The sequence below is a fragment of the Seriola aureovittata genome, chromosome 18, assembly GCF_021018895.1.
Source record: "Seriola aureovittata isolate HTS-2021-v1 ecotype China chromosome 18, ASM2101889v1, whole genome shotgun sequence".
NCBI classification, from domain to species: domain Eukaryota; kingdom Metazoa; phylum Chordata; class Actinopteri; order Carangiformes; family Carangidae; genus Seriola; species Seriola aureovittata.
In genome coordinates this window covers 24,805,001-24,826,614 of record NC_079381.1, presented here as the reverse complement: position 1 = coordinate 24,826,614, position 21,614 = coordinate 24,805,001, and the positions used below count along the sequence as shown (strand labels likewise).

General features: G+C 33.9%; 2 protein-coding genes across 3 annotated transcripts in view; one reads left to right on the top strand and one right to left on the bottom strand.

Annotated features, from left to right (window-relative positions):
• capslb (calcyphosine-like b) overlaps positions 1-17,959 on the top strand; it is a 50,902-nt gene extending 32,943 nt beyond the window's left edge. The window contains exons 2-5 of one of the 2 annotated variants that reach the window (XM_056404200.1): positions 11,453-11,591; positions 12,783-12,993; positions 13,071-13,280; positions 14,369-17,959. In XM_056404200.1, coding sequence (XP_056260175.1) covers positions 11,455-11,591; positions 12,783-12,993; positions 13,071-13,280; positions 14,369-14,470 — 660 coding nt within the window. In that variant the 5' untranslated portion in view covers positions 11,453-11,454 and the 3' untranslated portion in view covers positions 14,471-17,959. The remainder of the gene's footprint in view (positions 1-11,452; positions 11,592-12,782; positions 12,994-13,070; positions 13,281-14,368) is intronic. The other variant, XM_056404201.1, reaches the window with a different exon arrangement.
• A 168-nt stretch (positions 17,960-18,127) lies between these two features.
• il7r (interleukin 7 receptor) overlaps positions 18,128-21,614 on the bottom strand; it is an 8,923-nt gene continuing 5,436 nt past the window's right edge. Inside the window, exons 4-8 of the mRNA XM_056404199.1 lie at positions 20,645-20,796; positions 19,858-20,014; positions 19,665-19,779; positions 19,513-19,585; positions 18,128-18,580 (exon numbers count right to left, since the gene is read on the bottom strand). Coding sequence (XP_056260174.1) covers positions 18,170-18,580; positions 19,513-19,585; positions 19,665-19,779; positions 19,858-20,014; positions 20,645-20,796 — 908 coding nt within the window. The 3' untranslated portion in view covers positions 18,128-18,169. The remainder of the gene's footprint in view (positions 18,581-19,512; positions 19,586-19,664; positions 19,780-19,857; positions 20,015-20,644; positions 20,797-21,614) is intronic.

Genomic DNA, 21,614 nt, shown 5'->3' with positions numbered 1-21,614 from the left:
TATGACTTTTTATGCCATAATATACTATGACGTTTTTATGACTTTTTATGACTTACTATAATATAACTTTTTTATGACTTTTTATGCCTCACTATGATATAACTTTTTATGCCTTACTATACTATGTCGTTTTTATGACTTTTTATGCCATAATATATTATGACGTTTTTATGACTTTTTATGCCTTACTATACTATGTCGTTTTTATGATTTTTTATGACATAATATACTATGTCGTTTTTATGACTTTTTATGCCATGCTATACTACTTCGTTTTTATGACTTTTTAAGCCTTACTATACTATGACGTTTTTATGACTTTTTATGCCTACTATACTATGACTTTTTATGATTTTTTATGACATTTTATGCCATACTATACTATGACGTTTTTATGACTTTTTATGCCTTACTATACTATGACTTTTTATGCCTTACAATACTATGACGTTTTTATGACTTTTTATGCCATAATATACTATGACGTTTTTATGACTTTTTATGACTTACTATAATATAACTTTTTATGACTTTTTATGCCTACTATACTATGACTTTTTATGACTTTTTATGCCTTACTATACTATGTCGTTTTTATGACTTTTTATGCCATAATATATTATGACGTTTTTATGACTTTTTATGCCTTACTATACTATGACTTTTTATGCCTTACTATACTATGTCGTTTTTATGACTTTTTATGCCTTACTATACTATGTCGTTTTTATGATTTTTTATGACATAATATACTATGTCGTTTTTATGACTTTTTATGCCATGCTATACTACTTCGTTTTTATGACTTTTTAAGCCTTACTATACTATGACGTTTTTATGATTTTTTATGCCTTACTATACTATGACTTTTTATGCCTTACAATACTATGACGTTTTTATGCCATGCTATACTATGACTTTTTATGATTTTTTATGACTTTTTATGACTTATCTTGCAATACTATACTATGACGTTTTTATGACTTTTTATGACATAATATACTATGTCATTTTTATGACTTTTTATGCCATGCTATACTATGGCGTTTTTATGACTTTTAATGCCATGCTATACTACTTTGTTTTTATGACTTTTTATGCCTTACTATACTATGACTTTTTATGCCATGCTATACTATGATGTTTTTATGACTTTTTAAGCCTTACTATACTATGTCGTTTTTATGACTTTTTATGACATAATATACTATGTCATTTTTATGACTTTTTATGCCATGCTATACTATGGCGTTTTTATGACTTTTAATGCCATGCTATACTACTTTGTTTTTATGACTTTTTAAGCCTTACTATACTATGACTTTTTATGCCATGCTATACTATGACATATTTATGATTTTTTATGCCTTACTATACTATGACGTTTTTATGACTTTTAATGCCATGCTATATTACTTTGTTTTTATGACTTTTTAAGCCTTACAATACTATCACTTTTTATGCCATGCTATACTATGACGTTTTTATGACTTTTTAAGCCTTACTATACTGTGACGTTTTTATGATTTTTTATGCCATAGTATACTATGACGTTTTTATGACTTTTTATGCCTTACTATACTATGACGTTTTTATGACTTTTTATGCCTTACTATACTATGTCGTTTTTAAGACTTTTTATGCAATACCATACTATGACGTTTTTATGATTTTTTATGCCTTATTATATTATGACTTTTTATGCCATACTATACTATGTCGTTTTTATCACTTTTTATGCCATACTATACTATGACGTTTTTATGACTTTTTATGCCTTACTATTCTATGACTTTTTTATGATTTTTTATGCCTTACTATAATATGTTGTTTTTATGACTTTTTATGCCTTACTATTCTATGACGTTTTTATGATTTTTTATGCCTTACTATTCTATGAAGTTTTTATGATTTTTTATGCCTTACTATACTATGACGTTTTTATGATTTTTTCTGCCTTACTCTATTATGACTTTTTATGCCATACTATACTATGTCGTTTTTATGACTTTTTATGCCATACTATACTATGACGTTTTTATGATTTTTTATGCCTTACTAAAATATGTTGTTTTTATGACTTTTTATGCCTTACTATACTATGTCGTTTTTAAGACTTTTTATGCAATACCATACTATGACGTTTTTATGATTTTTTATGCCTTATTATATTATGACTTTTTATGCCATACTATACTATGTCGTTTTTATGACTTTTTATGCCATACTATACTATGACGTTTTTATGACTTTTTATGCCTTACTATTCTATGACTTTTTTATGATTTTTTATGCCTTACTATAATATGTTGTTTTTATGACTTTTTATGCCTTACTATTCTATGACGTTTTTATGATTTTTTATGCCTTACTATTCTATGAAGTTTTTATGATTTTTTATGCCTTACTATACTATGACGTTTTTATGATTTTTTCTGCCTTACTCTATTATGACTTTTTATGCCATACTATACTATGTCGTTTTTATGACTTTTTATGCCTTACTATCCTATGACGTTTTTATGACTTTTTATGCCTTACTATGCTATGACTTTTAATGCCATGCTATACTACTTCGTTTTTATGACTTTTTATGCCTTGCTATACAATGTCATTTTTATGACTTTTTATGCCATACCATACTATGACGTTTTTATGATTTTTTATGCCTTACTATATTATGACTTTTTATGCCATACTATACTATGTCGTTTTTATGATTTTTTATGCCATACTATACTATGACGTTTTTATGACTTTTTATGCCTTACTATACTATGACGTTTTTATCACTTTTTATGCCTTACTATACTATGTCGTTTTTATGACTTTTTATGCCATACCATATAATGACGTTTTTATGATTTTTTATGCCTTACTATATTATGACTTTTTATGCCATACTATACTATGTCGTTTTTATGACTTATCTTGCAATACTATACTATGACGTTTTTATGACTTTTTATGCCTTACTATTCTATGACGTTTTTATGATTTTTTATGCCTTACTATAATATGTTGTTTTTATGACTTTTTATGCCTTACTATTCTATGACTTTTTTATGATTTTTTATGCCTTACTAAAATATGTTGTTTTTATGACTTTTTATGCCTTACTATACTATGACTTTTTATGCCATACTATACTATGTCGTTTTTATGACTTTTTATGCCATGCTATACTATGACGTTTTTATCACTTTTTAAGCCTTACTATACTATGTCGTTTTTATGACTTTTTATGACATAATATACTATGTCATTTTTATGACTTTTTATGCCATGCTATACTATGGCGTTTTTATGACTTTTAATGCCATGCTATACTACTTTGTTTTTATGAATTTTTAAGCCTTACTATACTATGACGTTTTTATGACTTTTTATGCCTTACTGTACTATGACTTTTTATGCCATAATATACTATGACGTTTTTATGACTTTTTATGCCTTACTGTACTATGACTTTTTATGCCTTACTATACTATGTCGTTTTTATGACTTTTTATGACATACTATACTACTTCGTTTTTATGACTTTTTAAGCCTTACTATACTATGACTTTTTATGCCATGCTATACTATGACGTTTTTATGACTTTTTAAGCCTTACTATACTATGACGTTTTTATGATTTTTTATGCCATAGTATACTATGACGTTTTTATGACTTTTTATGCCTTACTATACTATGACGTTTTTATGACTTTTTATGCCTTACTATACTATGTCGTTTTTATGACTTTTTATGCCATACCATACTATGACGTTTTTATGATTTTTTATGCCTTATTATATTATGACTTTTTATGCCATACTATACTATGTCGTTTTTATGACTTTTTATGCCTTACTATTCTATGACTTTTTTATGATTTTTTATGCCTTACTATAATATGTTGTTTTTATGACTTTTTATGCCTTACTATTCTATGACGTTTTTATGATTTTTTATGCCTTACTATACTATGACGTTTTTATGATTTTTTCTGCCTTACTCTATTATGACTTTTTATGCCATACTATACTATCGAGTTTTTATGACTTTTTATGCCATACTATACTATGACGTTTTTATGATTTTTTATGCCTTACTAAAATATGTTGTTTTTATGACTTTTTATGCCTTACTATACTATGACTTTTTATGCCTTACTATCCTATGACGTTTTTATGACTTTTTATGCCTTACTATGCTATGACTTTTAATGCCATGCTATACTATGACGTTTTTATGATTTTTTATGCCTTACTATACTATGACGCTTTTATGACTTTTTATGCCTTACTATACAATGTCATTTTTATGACTTTTTATGCCATACCATACTATGACGTTTTTATGATTTTTTATGCCTTACTATATTATGACTTTTTATGCCATACTATACTATGTCGTTTTTATGATTTTTTATGCCATACTATACTATGACGTTTTTATGACTTTTTATGCCTTACTATACTATGACGTTTTTATGACTTTTTATGCCTTACTATACTATGTCGTTTTTATGACTTTTTATGCCATACCATACTATGACGTTTTTATGATTTTTTATGCCTTACTAAAATATGTTCTTTTTATGACTTTTTATGCCTTACTATACTATGACTATTTATGCCATACTATACTATGTCGTTTTTATGACTTTTTATGCCATGCTATACTATGACGTTTTTATGATTTTTTATGCCTTACTATTCTATGACGTTTTTATGATTTTTTATGCCTTACTATACTATGACGTTTTTATGATTTTTTCTGCCTTACTCTATTATGACTTTTTATGCCATACTATACTATGTCGTTTTTATGACTTTTTATGCCATACTATACTATGATGTTTTTATGACTTTTTATGCCTTACTATTCTATGACGTTTTTATGATTTTTTATGCCTTACTATAATATGTTGTTTTTATGACTTTTTATGCCTTACTATACTATGACTTTTTATGCCATACTATACTATGTCGTTTTTATGACTTTTTATGCCTCACTATCCTATGACGTTTTTATGACTTTTTATGCCTTACTATGCTATGACTTTTAATGCCATGCTATACTACTTCGTTTTTATGACTTTTTAAGCCTTACTATACTATGACTTTTTATGCCATGCTATACTATGACGTTTTTATGACTTTTTAAGCCTTACTATACTATGTCGTTTTTATGACTTTTTATGCCTTACTATACTATGACGTTTTTATGACGTTTTATGCCTTACTATACTATGTCGTTTTTATGACTTTTTATGCCTTACTATACTATGACATTTTTATGACTTTTTATGCCTTACTATTCTATGACTTTTTTATGATTTTTTATGCCTTACTATAATATGTTGTTTTTATGACTTTTTATGCCTTACTATTCTATGACGTTTTTATGATTTTTTATGCCTTACTATATTATGACTTTTTATGCCATACCATACTATGACGTTTTTATGATTTTTTATGCCTTACTATATTATGACTTTTTATGCCATACTATACTATGTCGTTTTTATGACTTTTTATGCCATGCTATACTACTTCGTTTTTATGACTTTTTAAGCCTTACTATACTATGACTTTTTATGCCTTTTTAAGCCTTACTACACTATGACGTTTTTATGATTTTTTATGCCTTACTATAATATGTTGTTTTTATGACTTTTTATGCCTTACTATTCTATGACGTTTTTATGATTTTTTATGCCTTACTATTCTATGACGTTATTATGATTTTTTATGCCTTACTATACTATGACGTTTTTATGACTTTTTATGATTTTTTCTGCCTTACTCTATTATGACTTTTTATGCCATACTATACTATGTCGTTTTTATGACTTTTTATACCATACTATACTATGACGTTTTTATGACTTTTTATGCCTTACTATACTATGACGTTTTTATGACTTTTTATGCCTTACTATACTATGTCGTTTTTATGACTTTTTATGCCATACCATACTATGACGTTTTTATGATTTTTTATGCCTTACTATATTATGACTTTTTATGCCTTGCTATACTACTACGTTTTTATGACTTTTTATGCCATACTACACTATGTCGTTTCTATGACTTTTTATGCCATACTATACTATGACGTTTTTATGCCATACTATACTATGTCGTTTTTATGACTTTTTATGCCTTACTATCCTATGACGTTTTTATGACTTTTTATGCCTTACTATGCTATGACTCTTAATGCCATGCTATACTACTTCGTTTTTATGACTTTTTATGCCTTGCTATACTACTACGTTTTTATGACTTTTTATGCCATACTACACTATGTCGTTTTTATGACTTTTTATGCCTTACTGTACTATGACTTTTTATGCCTTACTATACTATGACTTTTTATGCCATACTATACTATGTCGTTTTTATGACTTTTTATGCATTACTATACTATGACGTTTTTATGAGTTTTTATGCCTTACTATCATATAACTTTTTATGCCTTACTATACTATGACGTTTTTATGATTTTTTATACCTTACTATACTATGACTTTATATGCCTTACTATACTATGTCATTTTTATGACTTTTTATGCCATACTATACCATGACGTTTTTATGACTTTTTATGCCTTACTATCCTATGAAGTTTTTATGATTTTTTGTGACTTACTATACTATGACTTTTTAAGCCTTACTATACTATGACGTTTTTTTGGCTTTTTATGCCTTACTTTCCTGTGAGGTTTTTTTTTTTACTTTTTATGCCTTACTATACTATGTCGTTTTTATGACTTTTTATGCCATCCTATACAATGACGTTTTTATGACTTTTTATGCCTTAATATACTATGACGTTTTTATGACTTTTTAAGCCTTTCTATACTATGACGTTTTTATGACTTTTTATGCCTTACTATAATATAACTTTTTATGCCATGCTATACTATGACGTTTTTATGACTTTTTATGCCATACTATACCATGACGTTTTTATGACTTTTTATGCCTTACTATCCTATGAAGTTTTTATGATTTTTTGTGACTTACTATACTATGACTTTTTATGATTTTTTATACCTTACTATACTATGACGTTTTTATGACTTTTTATGCCTTACTATACTATGACGTTTTTTTGGCTTTTTATGCCTTACTTTCCTGTGAGGTTTTTTTTTTTACTTTTTATGCCTTACTATACTATGTCGTTTTTATGACTTTTTATGCCATCCTATACAATGACGTTTTTATGACTTTCTATGCCTTAATATACTATGACGTTTTTATGACTTTTTATGCCTTACTATACTATGTCGTTTTTATGCCATACTATACTATGTCGTTTTTATGACTTTTTATGCCATACTATACTATGACATTTTTATGACTTTTTATGCCTTACTATTCTATGACTTTTTTATGATTTTTTATGCCTTACTATAATATGTTGTTTTTATGACTTTTTATGCCTTACTATTCTATGACGTTTTTATGATTTTTTATGCCTTACTATTCTATGAAGTTATTATGATTTTTTATGCCTTACTATACTATGACGTTTTTATGATTTTTTCTGCCTTACTCTATTATGACTTTTTATGCCATACTATACTATGTCGTTTTTATGACTTTTTATACCATACTATACTATGAAGTTTTTATGACTTTTTATGCCTTACTATACTATGACGTTTTTATGACTTTTTATGCCTTACTATACTATGTAGTTTTTATGACTTTTTATGCCATACCATACTATGACGTTTTTATGATTTTTTATGCCTTACTATATTATGACTTTTTATGCCATACTATACTATGTCGTTTTTATGATTTTTTATGCCATACTATACTATGACGTTTTTATGACTTTTTATGCCTTACTATACTATGACGTTTTTATGACTTTTTATGCCTTACTATAATATGTTGTTTTTATGACTTTTTATGCCTTACTATTCTATGACGTTTTTATGATTTTTTATGCCTTACTAAAATATGTTGTTTTTATGACTTTTTATGCCTTACTGTACTATGACTTTTTATGCCTTACTATGCTATGACTTTTAATGCCATGCTATACTACTTCGTTTTTATGACTTTTTATGCATTACTATACTATGACGTTTTTATGACTTTTTATGCCTTACTATACTATGACGTTTTTATGACTTTTTATGCCTTACTGTACTATGACTTTTTATGCCTTACTATACTATGACTTTTTATGCCATACTATACTATGTCGTTTTTATGACTTTTTATGCATTACTATACTATGACGTTTTTATGACTTTTTATGCCTTACTATCATATAACTTTTTATGCCTTACTATACTATGACGTTTTTATGATTTTTTATACATTACTATACTATGACTTTTTATGATTTTTTATGCCTTACTATACTATGACTTTATATGCCTTACTATACTATGTCGTTTTTATGACTTTTTATGCCATACTATACCATGACGTTTTTATGACTTTTTATGCCTTACTATCCTATGAAGTTTTTATGATTTTTTGTGACTTACTATACTATGACTTTTTAAGCCTTACTATACTATGACGTTTTTATGACTTTTTATGCCTTACTATACTATGACGTTTTTATGATTTTTTATGCCTTACTAAAATATGTTGTTTTTATGACTTTTTATGCCTTACTATACTATGACTTTTTATGCCATACTATACTATGTCGTTTTTATGACTTTTTATGCCATACTATACTATGACGTTTTTATGACCTTTTTGTGCCTTACTATACTTTGACGTTTTTATGAGTTTTTAGGCCTTACTATACTATGACTTTTCTTTTTACTTTTTATGTCTTCCTATACTATGACGTTTTTTTCGACTTTTTAGGCCTTACTATACTATGACTTTTCTTTTTACTTTTTATGTCTTCCTATACTATGACGTTTTTTTGGCTTTTTATGCCTTACTTTCCTGTGACGTTTTTTTTTTTACTTTTTATGCCTTACTATACTATGTCGTTTTTATGACTTTTTATGCCATCCTATACAATGACGTTTTTATGACTTTTTATGCCTTACTATAATATAACTTTTTATGCCTTACTATACTATGACATTTTCTTGACCTTTTTGTGCCTTACTTTCCTGTGACGTTTTTATGAGTTTTTAGGCCTTACTATACTATGACTTTTCTTTTTACTTTTTATGCCTTTCTATACTATGACATTTTTTTGGCTTTTTATGCCTTACTTTCCTGTGACGTTTTTTTTTTAATTTTTATGCCTTACTATACTGTGACGTTTTTATGAGTTTCTATGCCTTACTGTATTATGACTATTTTTTTTATTTTTTAAACCTTACTATACTCTGACATTTTTATGAGTTTCTATGCCTTACTATACTATGACTTTTTTTTTGACTTTTTATGCTTTACTATACTATGACATTTTTTGCCTTATTATAATATTACTTTTTATGACTTAATATAATATAACGTTTTTAAGAGTTTTTATGCCTTACTATACTATGATGTTTTTTTGACTTTTTATGCTTTACTATACTATGACATTTTTTGCCTTATTATAATATTACTTTTTATGATTTACTATACTATGACATATTTTTGACCTTTTTATGCCTTACTATACTTTGACATACTATGACTTACTATACTATGACTTTATACCTTAATATAATATAACGTTTTATGACTCTTATGCCTTATTATACTATTAGGTTTTTATGAGTTTCTATGCCTTACTATACTGTTATCTTTTTTTGACTTTTTATGCCTTACTATACTATGACGTTTTTTTGACTTTATATTCCTTATTATACTATGACATTTTGTGCCTAACTATACTATGACATTTTTTTTAACTTTTTATTCCTTACTATACAATTACCTTTTTTTGACTTTTTATGCATTATACTATGACATTTTGTGCTTCACTATACTATAACTTTTTATGCCTTACTATACTATGATGTTTTTTTGACTTTTTATGCCTTACTATACTATGACTTTTTATGCCTTACTATACAATGATCTTTTTTGACTTTTTATGCTTTACGAAACTATGACGTTTTTTTGACTTTTTATGCCTGACTATACTATGACGTTTTTTTACTTTTTATTCCTTATTATACTTTGACATTTTGTTCCTTATTATACAATTTTTTATCCCTTACTATACAAGACCTTTTTATGACTTTTTATGCCTTACCATACTATAACTTTTTTTGACTTTTTATATCTTACTATACTACAACTTTTTATGCCTTTTTATAACATTTTTTTTTACTTTTCATTTCTTCCTAAAATTTTACTTTTTTTTACTTTTTATTTATTATTATACTATGACATTTTGTGCCTTACTATACTATGACTTTTTATGCCTTATTATACTATGCCCTTTTATGCCTTACCATACTATCACTTTTTATGACTTTTTATACTTTGATATATTATAACATTGTTATGAGTTTCTATACCTTACTATACTATGACTTTTTATTACTTACTATAACGATTTTATGACTTTTATGCATTACTATACTATGACTTACTATACTATGACATCTTTATGACTTTTTACGTCTTACTATACTATAAAGTTTTCATGAATTTTATGCCTCACTATACTATGCTGTTTTTATGACTTGTCATGTCTTACTATACTATGACTTTTGTTTTTACTTTTTTCTACTTTAGTACACTATGACTTTTGATGCCTTATTATACTATGATCTTTTACTCCTTGCTATACTATGACTTTTCATGACTTTCTATTCCTTACTATACTATGTCGTTTTTATGACTTTATATGCCTTACTATATTATGCTGTTTTTATGACTTGTCATGTCTTCCCATAACTTTTTTTGGACTTTTTTCTACTTTATTATACTGTGACATTTTCTACTACAGCATGACTTATTATGAAATTTTTTGACTTATCATATTGTGACGTTTTTATGACTGTTTATGGTTTACAATACTATGATGTTTTTATGGTTATTATACTATTATGTTTTTGCGGCTTGCAATACCGTGATATTTTTATGCCTTACTATACTATGAAGTTTTTTTCACGTTCGTATACCTAAGTATAATATGACGTTTTTTTTTATTTTTATGTATGATTATACTCAGACTCTTCCTGCCCAAACATATCAGTGAGTGCATGTCCATCCAAGCATTTGTTGCTCCAATCTCAGCCCTGTTTGCAGAGTCTTTACTCTGTAACAATACACCATATTTTCTTTCTTTCAAAGTTCTTATTTATTGTTTTTCAACAATGAGGAAAACAGTTACTGTACATGGAAAACAACATTCAATCATATCATGGCACGAAACCAACCAAACACACAAACAACCATAGCTGATTACAAAAGATATATTCTAAATATAGGCAAAGATAAATTTGATTCATAGACATTACTATGAAAGTATTTATAATGTCTTATAACACACGTTTCCTCTCTGTGATGTCAGAGATGGCGGGAACATCAAGACATGATCGAGAGATGACGATAAACGCCAAGCGTCAGCTCTCTGAGTGTTCAGACCCGGTGGAGAAACTCAGACTGCAGTGTCTGGCCCGAGGATCGTCTGGGATTAAAGGTCTGGGCAGGTGAGCTCCTCACACCTGAACATCTGGGTGTGTGTGTGTGTGTGTGCGAGATAGGTCATACAGTGTTGATCTGGGTGGTGCTCTAAAGTGATATGTTGATTTCTTGTGTCAGTTTAATTGACAAAGACTGGAGGAGGATTAACTCCTGTTAATCATGATCTCCACTGCTGACAGCATTAAGAGTTTTCATGAACACAGACAACACAACATTAGTGTTATACTTTGGTTTGTGACCTCTGTGTTTAAATTCAGTAAAAGTTCAAATGATACAACTTTTTTTTAAAAATCAAAGAGAGAAGTCCAAAACATGAAAACAGATTTGTTTATCAGTGCTTGGTTTTTTCTTCTTCCCTACACAGGAAGGACTTTTACTTTTTAGGATTTTGATTGCAGGACTTTTACCGTTTTAAAATCAGTTATTAAAATGAAATGCGACAAGTATCGAGGAGAAAACAACTCAGAGATGGAAACATGACAAGGACAAATCTACACAAGAGACACAACTACACAGGACAGAACTGGACTAAATGAACATTTCATGTTCAGAGCTCACAGTGAAACTGAAAGTATTTTTTGAGATGCAGTAAATGAGTATATGTAGTATATGTAGTACATGCAGTACATGTATGTGTACTTGAGGTCCTGTGTCTGACGGTTGTGTATGTGCTGAGGCTGGTGTTTTCCTGTGATCTCTGAACTCTCTGAACTGCTGCACTCAAGCCTGTAGTCGATGCCGGCTGCAGGATGTTGTGCTGTGTTTGGGTTTGTTGTCACATCGTTGTGTTGTTGTTGCTGATTCTGTGGTTTTGTTTGCTGGTGTTGGGCTGTAACTGCTCCCCCAACCTGCTGAAGTCGCTCTGCATGAACCCACATAGATCCTGTCAGCTCAGTAATACTCCTACAGCTCAGCTGGGGAGTCACTTAGTCACATCATTAATATTTCCCCCTAATGATAGTTGATACATTTATCTGTTGGCTGGAGTCTCATTACATATAAAACCTGCTCACTTTAAAACGTGATGCATGGTTACTCAACAGTATAGGAGTACAACGAGCTCCACCTCTTCCAACTAGAAAATGTTTACATATAATCCATATTCTTCATCTTATTAATTATCATGTAAATATCAATTTGACATCATGTTTTCATGTGATACCTTTTGCTGATGATACCTGTGTAAAATGTTGCAGGCCTCTGACTCATGTCATAACGTGTTATATCAGAACCTTCAAAATAATGGACGATGACAACAACCGCTCCCTGGACTTCAAAGAGTTCCTGAAGGGTCTGAACGACTACGGGATCCTGATGGAGAAACAGGAGGCCACCACTCTGTTCCAGCACTTCGACCGTGATGGGAGTGGGATGATCGACTTCGAAGAGTTTCTCATCACCCTGAGGGTAAATATACATGTCAGGTACTGTACAGGTAACAGGTGACCTCATGTTTCCTAACCACCGTGACCTGGTACTTGCAGCCACCCATGTCTAAGGCCAGGAAGGAGGTGGTCATGCAGGCGTTCAGGAAGCTGGATAAGACCGGTGACGGGGTGATCACCATTGAAGACTTGCAGGGGGTTTATAACGCCAAGTACCACCCCAAGTATCAGAACGGAGAGTGGACAGAGGATCAGGTCTTCAGGAAATTCCTGGACAGCTTTGACTCTCCGTATGACAAAGATGGAAAGGTAAAAAGTTGACAGGCTGTTTTTCTTCAAGTGGTTGAGGTGATAAGATTCTGTGTGTGAAGGTCTGTGAATGTGTCAGTTTCCCACAGATCTGCACACTTCACGTCTGAGACCTTCACACTCACACATCTGTCTGAAAAGGTTCATACATGATTAGACAGAGCTGTTTATTCACACCAGCATTGCTCTCTGAAGGTGACCCGGGAGGAGTTTATGAATTATTATGCTGGTGTGAGCGCGTCCATCGACACTGACGTCTACTTTCTTGTGATGATGAGAAATGCCTGGAAACTCTGACTTTGCGTCGGCCTGGTAAACAAACGCAACCTACGGGTGATGGCAGGAGGGCGGCAGATTGTCCACTTTACAAAAGACTGTTATTTCAAGTCTGGAAATATTCTGCACAGTATATTGTATGGTTGTTATTTCAAAAATGAAGAAGAAAACATAAATAAATATGTGAAAATAAATCTGCATCTGGACTCAAAGAACCATACAACATACATCATCCTTCATCTTTCTGTTCAATCACTTCGAATAAACTCGATTCTCCTAAATCATCACTTTCACTTCCTGGACATGTTCACACTCCTGAACAGCCTCGTTCACTGTTTCCATCCAAACATGAAGCTAATACGTTTTTTATGTAAATGAAAATTTTTTAATTAAAAGTAAAATGACCATGCCTCACTTTTTAAACTTTCTTTTTTATACTTTTTTAATTCCACTGTGGATACTGTAAGTGAGATATGGTCATCATCATAAAATACATGGACAGCAGCATTTACTGTCAAACTGAGTCAAAACACAGGCTGAAGTTTTGATCTTGAACCAAACTATAAATAAGTGTATTGATAAGTTTTCAGTACAAATGTAATTTTTATTAATTTCTTGATTGTTTTGTTGAATTTCAAATGTTCATCATGCAGTGAATTTGTTGGATTCACTTTCTTTTCCTAAATGAATCTCTGTCTGTTGAACGTGTGTGATCGTTTGGATGGAAACCAGCAGCTGATAAAAACTGACAGTTAATCAATCCTCCTCATGGTTCCGTTACGCAGCAGTAAAGTCTCTCTTCTGATCGACAGGTGACCCAAGAGGAGTTTATCAACTATTACTGTGGAGTCAGCGCCTCCATCGACAGTGACGTCTACTTTATTCTAATGATGAGAAACGCATGGAGGCTCTGAACCAACTCAGAGGACGTGGAACCGTCACCAACTGTTAAAGAAACCATCAAGGAGCTTCTGTCATTAATCACCATTACAATCTTGATCTGATCTATAACTTTGTTACCAATTTCTTTCCAATGAAGTAGTAAGTATCATAGTTAAGAGTGATTTTGTCCTTTTTTAAAACTGGATTATTATCTTCATGTATATTGAATCATGTTGTAATGGAGATTAACTTGTGGAAAAAACATTTAGTTCCCATTTTTCTACTTTATTGTACATCTCTATGCAACACAATTGGCTTTGTTTAAATAAAAACCATTGGTTAAACAACAGGTTGTAACAGGTACAGTCACACATCATCCTCACGTTTATACAGTGTATTTAGTTCAGATCAATGTGGAGTGAATATGTTCTGAGTAAATAAAGCGTAAATACATTCTGAGTATTTATTCCAGCCGCTGTGGAGGAAACATGAGGTGTAGGTTGTGTCAGGTATTTGAAGAAGCAGCATTGTGTTTGGCATTTTCCATCACTACAAACTGAAAGTGTTAGCTTGTCTGCAGACTGTTCAGCACTGTCGTCATGACGATGTCAGATACCAGCAGCTTTTTTTAAAGGACCTCTCTGTGTTTTATGTTTTACTTCATTAAAAAACTTTAATGAATCCTCATACAGACAGGTGACAGGTGAGAACTGATGTTGATGAAAGGTCTATTAGGAACTCTGAAGCTGCATTATTTAGAGAACATGAAGGAGGTTCTTGGTCAATTGTTTAGTTGTAGAGGTTGTTTGGGTGGTTTTTGTGGTCCTTTGGAGCTCCTAGTTATTGAGAAGGTTCTAGGGATCTTTAAAATGGTTCTAGTGGTTCTCTGGGTGGTTCTAGTTATTGAGGAGGTTCTGGGTATCTTTAAAGTGGTTCTAGTGGTCCTTTGGGGGGTTCTAGTTATTGAGGAGGTTCTAGGTATCTTTAAAGTGGTTCTAGTGGTCCTTCGGGTGGTTCTAGTTATTGAGGAGGTTCTGGGTATCTTTAAAGTGGTTCTAGTGGTCCTTTGGGGGGTTCTAGTTATTGAGGAGGTTCTAGGTATCTTTAAAGTGGTTCTAGTGGTCCTTCGGGTGGTTATAGTTATTGAGGAGGTTCTAGGTATCTTAAAAGTGGTTCTAGTTGTTCTTTGGGTGGTTTTACTTATTGAGGAGGTTCTAGGGATCTTTAAAGTGGTTCTAGTGGTCCTTTGGGTTGTTCTAGTTATTGAGAAGGTTCTAGGGATCTTTAAATGGTTCTAGTGGTCCTTTGAGTGGTTCTAGTTATCAAGGAGGTTTATCTTTAAAGTGGTTCTAGTGGTCCTTTGAGTGGTTCTAGTTATTGAGGAGGTTCTAGGTATCTTTAAAATGGTTCTTGTGGTCCTTTGGGTGGTTGTAGTTATTGAGAAGGTTCTAGGTATCTTAAAAGTGGTTCTAGTTGTTCTTTGGGTGGTTGTAGTTATTGAGGAGGTTCTAGGTATCTTTAAAGTGGTTCTTGTGGTACTTCGGGTGGTTCTAGTTATTGAGGAGGTTCTAGGTATCTTAAAAGTAGTTCTAGTTGTCCTTTGGGTGGTTCTACTTATTGAGGAGGTTCTAGGGATCTTTAAAGTGGTTCTAGTGGTCCTTTGGGTGGTTCTAGTTATTCAGGAGGTTCTATGGATCTTTAAAAGTGGTTCTAGTTGTCCTTTGGGTGGTTCTAGTTATAGAGGAGGTTCTAGGTATCTTTAAAATGGTTCTAGTGGTCCTTTAGATGGTTCTAGTTATTGAGGAGGTTCTAGGTATCTTAAAGTGGTTCTAGTGTCCTTTAGATGGTTCTAGTTATTGAGGAGGTTCTAGGTATCTTTAAAGTGGTTCTAGTGGTCCTTTAGATGGTTATAGTTATTGAGGAGGTTCTAGGTATCTTTAAAGTGGTTCTAGTGGTCCTTCGGGTGGTTCTAGTTATTGAGGAGGTTCTAGGTATCTTAAAAGTGGTTCTAGTTGTTGTTTGGGTGGTTCTAGTTATCGAGGAGGTTCTAGGGACCTTTAAAGTGGTTCTAGTGGTTCTTTAGGTGGTTGTTTTGGCAACTGATGAGGTTTTAAGTGTCATTGGTTATAGGGATTATTTAGGTGGTTCTTGTCCTTCATGTGGCTCCTGTAGTCATTGAAGAGGTTCTAAGTATCCCTCGCGTGGTTCTAGTAGTCAGTGAAGGGGTTCAAAGTGTCCTCTTTGTGGTTCTAAGGATGGTTTCTGTGGTTCCTCAGGTCAATTAGAAGGTTCTGGCTTGTTTTTTGTGGTTCTACAGGAGATTATTGAGGTCATTTGGGAGGTGTTACAGTCCTTTAGGTGGTTTTAGTGGACCTTAACAAGGTTCTAAGGTTTCTCTTTATGTGGATGAAGACTATGGGAGATGTTGTAGTGATGTGTTACAGAGAACCCTCCTCAATTGAAGAATTGACGACCAGGAGCAGTACAGATGTTCTCAAGACTCGTGGTGGAACAACAGCGGACTCACACTCTTTAGTTCAGAATGACTTTCATGTGTCACTGTACAGGGGTTCAATAATGTCAGCTGATGGATGAACTGAGCCTTTAACCAATCAGCTGCCTGGACGGTCACATGCAGAACCACTGGTACAATCTAAGACTCCTCCCACAATCACCTGGACGACAGCAGACAACTAAAAACGCGTCCAGATACGACACGTGACATATTATGAAAACAGATCTGATATTATTATTATTATTATTATTATTATTATCATAAAAGCAACTAAATACACAAAAAGCTACATGTCAGTATTTCTGGGTGTTTCGCCCCATTTATCAAACTGCTACACCTTCACTCACAAACTTACAAAATAAAAGCTCTTCATCAAAAACTTTCTCGTTGTCATAATAAACTGTCAGAGATCCTTTAACTGCTACAGAAGATTTAAATGTTTTTTTTTAAATCAATAATAAAAGCATGCATGTTTTTGCAGAATAACATAATGAATGGACTTTTATTTTGAAGACTGAAGTGTGACCTCAGAGTCAGTCTCTCGGGGAGCTCTCATGGTCCCATACCATCAGTCAGTATCCATGGTAACCACTAGTCACAGGGCGTGGTCACCGTAACGACAGATTGTTTGACTTGAAGGATTTTAGTGAGAGTCTCCAGCCATGCTAGCAGCTCTGTGAGACTCTGTCCAGCTGAGGCTGATACTTGTTCATACAGCAAAGATGATGATGGTGCTGTGTGAAACGTCAGCAGGATTCATCCTGAGGGGATCATGAAGTAAAAGACACTGAGAAATTTTCACAGAACAGAGGAAAAGACTGACCTGCTGGTTCATCTTCTGAGGAGCATGAACAACTGGGAAAATGTTGTGGAGACAATGTTAATGTCAAATTTCTCTGATTACTGTCGAGTTGTTTCACTAGAGGACCCGTCAGGATCAAAGTCAGAGGGATTCATCCTCTAGAGAACGTGGACATCTGTACAGATGTGACGTGGAGCAGGAGGAGGTTCCACTCTGTTCCATGGAGTGTGAAGTGGTCAAACCTCCGGTCGTGGTCTAAAGATGAAGAGCCGGAGGTTTGACCTCTTCACGTGGTTTCAGATTCCCCTGCGGACCTGACGGGGTCCTGAACCCCGGTCTGGAGCCCCGGCCTCTGAGCGTCTTGAAGTGTAATTCTCAGAAGTTTGATAAACAGACTCTGGTCCTGGTCCTGACCTACTTGATCTGATAGAAACTGGACATGGTGACGTAGGCCTCCTCCTGCTGACTCCCTCCAAACACCTCGGTCTCGTTTCCTCCACTGTTGCCTTCAGCCTGAGGCGCGAGGGCTCCGTCCCCAAGCTGGAGGACGTTGACGGGGGACGGACTGGCGCTGTGGAGGCTGTCTTCTCCGTCGGAGGAGCCCCGGCTCAGCAGGGCGGAGAGCTCCAGCTCCTCCGTGCTGATGCTGGTGGTGCTCCTGCAGTCCGAGTTCTGGGTGGAGCACGGATCACTGGACTGACAACTGTCAGCAGCTGCAGGACTGACTGAAGACTCCGGGTTCTCACAGGGACGGACGTCTGTCCTCTCCACTGGACAGACTTTCAGAGCACTGAACTCCTCAGGGTTGAAGTTCAACAGAAGACCCTGCGAGAGCAGAAGAGCAGCGCGGTTAGTTTCCACAGAGATCAGTAACTGCTGTTTACAACAAGTGTCTCAAATCAACAGCAGCTGTGATCAGCGTCTCTTCCTCCAGAGGTTCATTTAGAGGCCGAGCACAGTGGCGAGACTAAACTGTCCCATTTCAAAGGCTCTTTCAAACGTGTCTTTTTTTCCAACATATCCCATAATTCATTGCGCTCCAGTAATGAAAATGATATGTCAGCAAACCAGTGACAGAGAGACTGAGGATTACACTGTTAATGTGATGATTGTGTTTCAGTTCAATAGTTAAAACCAAGAAAGTTCATGTGAAATGAAGTGACGTGTTGTCAAGGTTGCTAGGTAACGCAACAGTTAGGGCGAGAAGAGCTTTTGAGACAAAGTGAAAATCCACTGTAGACCAGAGCAACTCATTACAGTTCAGACTTTGTGGTCTACAACATCAACAGATGACCACGCCTTCGCCTTGTTGACAGAGAGATGTTGTGACTGACAGAGCTAACATGTTCATGGCTGCCTGTTAGCAGTTAGCTCAAAGCTACTAGCCCTGTGAGCACAGGTGTAGAGCTGCTGGAGTCACCTGAATGAGGCTCCGCTACTTTTTTTTCCTCCAAGTGATGAAATAAAATATCTACAGTTCATATAATTTATATTCACTTTTAATCACTTGAAGATCCGATCATCACTAAAGAGCCCATCAAAGTCATATTGACATTGAAGGTATATTGATTGATTTCCAAATGTCAATTACGCATCAAGTAACACTCAAGAAAACATTCCACCTTAAAAGATGGCGGTAGCTGCCGGTCGCCTCTGAGCCGCTCCACGTTACAAATTCATGAGATCAGCTCACAGACCGAAGGCAGCTCTACACCTCTGCCTGTCTCCACCTGTGTGGTGCTTCCTTTCAGTCTCACCTTGTTGGGTTTGCAGATCTGAACCAGCGTGTCTTTTGGACGAGGGATGCTCGGCCACATGTAGGTGAAGATCCTGAGGACGGAAAGAAAAGTCTATCAGTGAAGGAACCTGGAGTTTCTCTGATTCTCTGGAGGAGGCTGAAATGTCCTACTTGTTCTTCCAGAAGAAAACGAGGCTGAAGGTGACGAGCACCACCGGGACCAGACACACCATCAGTCCGTACAGCACCTCCTGCCTGTTAGTGGACGCCTCCTGGACGTCTTCCTCTGGAGAAGAAACAGGACACGGTTAAAGAGTTCTTTGTTCTTCAGTTCTCAGCAGTAGAACCGAAAGGTTCCTCTCACCTGCAGGAGTGAAGAAACTGAAGGTGTCGCTCCACTCGCTCCAGCTGCCTCTGAAGAACTTGGCGGGGATCGAACGCACCTCCACGTGGTACTGAGTGTTCCTCTGGAGGTGCTCCATGTCCATCCTCATGGTGTCCTCCGAGGACACGTTCTGAATCTGTGGTGGACACAAATATCAATCATCACTGAAATAACATATATTATTATTATATTACACACATATCTACCCTGTACAAATACATACATTTATGTTTGTATACTTATATTGTAGACAGATGTTACACAGATGTATATCCACAGTCTGTCAATAAATGTTGATATTTTATAAAGTCTGAGACACTGTGAAGTAAGACATGTTTAAATTAATGAGACAAACATATAAACGTAAATAATTAATCAATTAATTTAATAAACTTGCATAAATAAATTAAATGTTAACATTTATATTATACCATGTAAAGATTCATCACATTTTTATGTACATATACAAATTGTACTACGGGTATTTCATATGTCTTATAAACGTACATCTTCATATATCCAGAGGATGTATATGTGTGGCATAATAAATCCTCTTGTAGAAACATTTATGATCTAATTGATCCTGAAATCCTGTCAGACTGAGGTCAGTCATTTCCTCTCTGGTTCATTTCTGAGGTAAAGATGTCAGCGATGCTGTGAACTCCAAACAACCCACAATGCATCACTCTCTGAAGAGGAAACTCTTCATTCAGACGGAGCTGACAACCCTCGTCTTCTGATCTTATCTTTGAACCAAGTGCTGTACCATGCGGCGTCCTGTGGTCCAGATGTGCAGCTGGAACAGCTGGTTGTCCACTCTCAGGTAGTCTTTGTGGTATGGAGTCCGGATGTGAATGAGCGCCTGGTGAGCTTCGGGACTGAAAGTGACGTTCCACACCTGAGGGCGTCTGGGTTTGACTGCAGAGACACAGAGGACCAAAGGACAGTGATGAGGTCACATCAGTAAACTGTGTCTCACCTTTGGGTCAGTTCATCTGACTGTGACACACCTGAGACACACCTGTTCAAAGTTATAGCAGAGAGACAGTGACAGAAAGTGAAACTAGTAAATTCTAAGAAGCTCAAGTTCTGATGAAGAAGATGAAACCTTCATCACTTTAGAAGAGACAGGATGTGTCATATTTCCCTGACAGAAAAAAAACACACGTTTCCCACATCAGATCATGTGTGTCACATGACGCCACACGCTGCAACATGTCGTAATATGTTACAAATACTGCAGATTTTCAAAGTTTCACAACATCATTCTCAGCAGGTGCAGTGACATGAGGAGAGCGGCGATGTGACATTTGTTCTGAATCACCTGATTCCTTGTGACAGACACTGTTTCAGAAGGAAAGACTAATGTTGAGGTAAGAAAGGTTTTTTTTACTTCATCTATTTCTGTAACAGCTCTGTCTGCTCCTCAAACATCATCATGTTTATTGAGTCTCTAGATGTTTCATGCTAGTTGTAAGTGCTAATGTTGTAGCTGTTAGCTGTAAGTTAAGCTAGTTCATGGCTACAAGATATCTATAATACTATAATACCTATTATTTATTATCTGTTATCTAACATTGATCTTTTAGAGTTAAACTACAGAATCAGACGAGTTGCAGATACAATCTCACATCGTCCGCATAAAAACAAACATGTCGTTTTTAATTATGAGACAGAGGGGAAAGATCAGCATGTGTGTAGACTATCACACACACACACACACACACACACACACA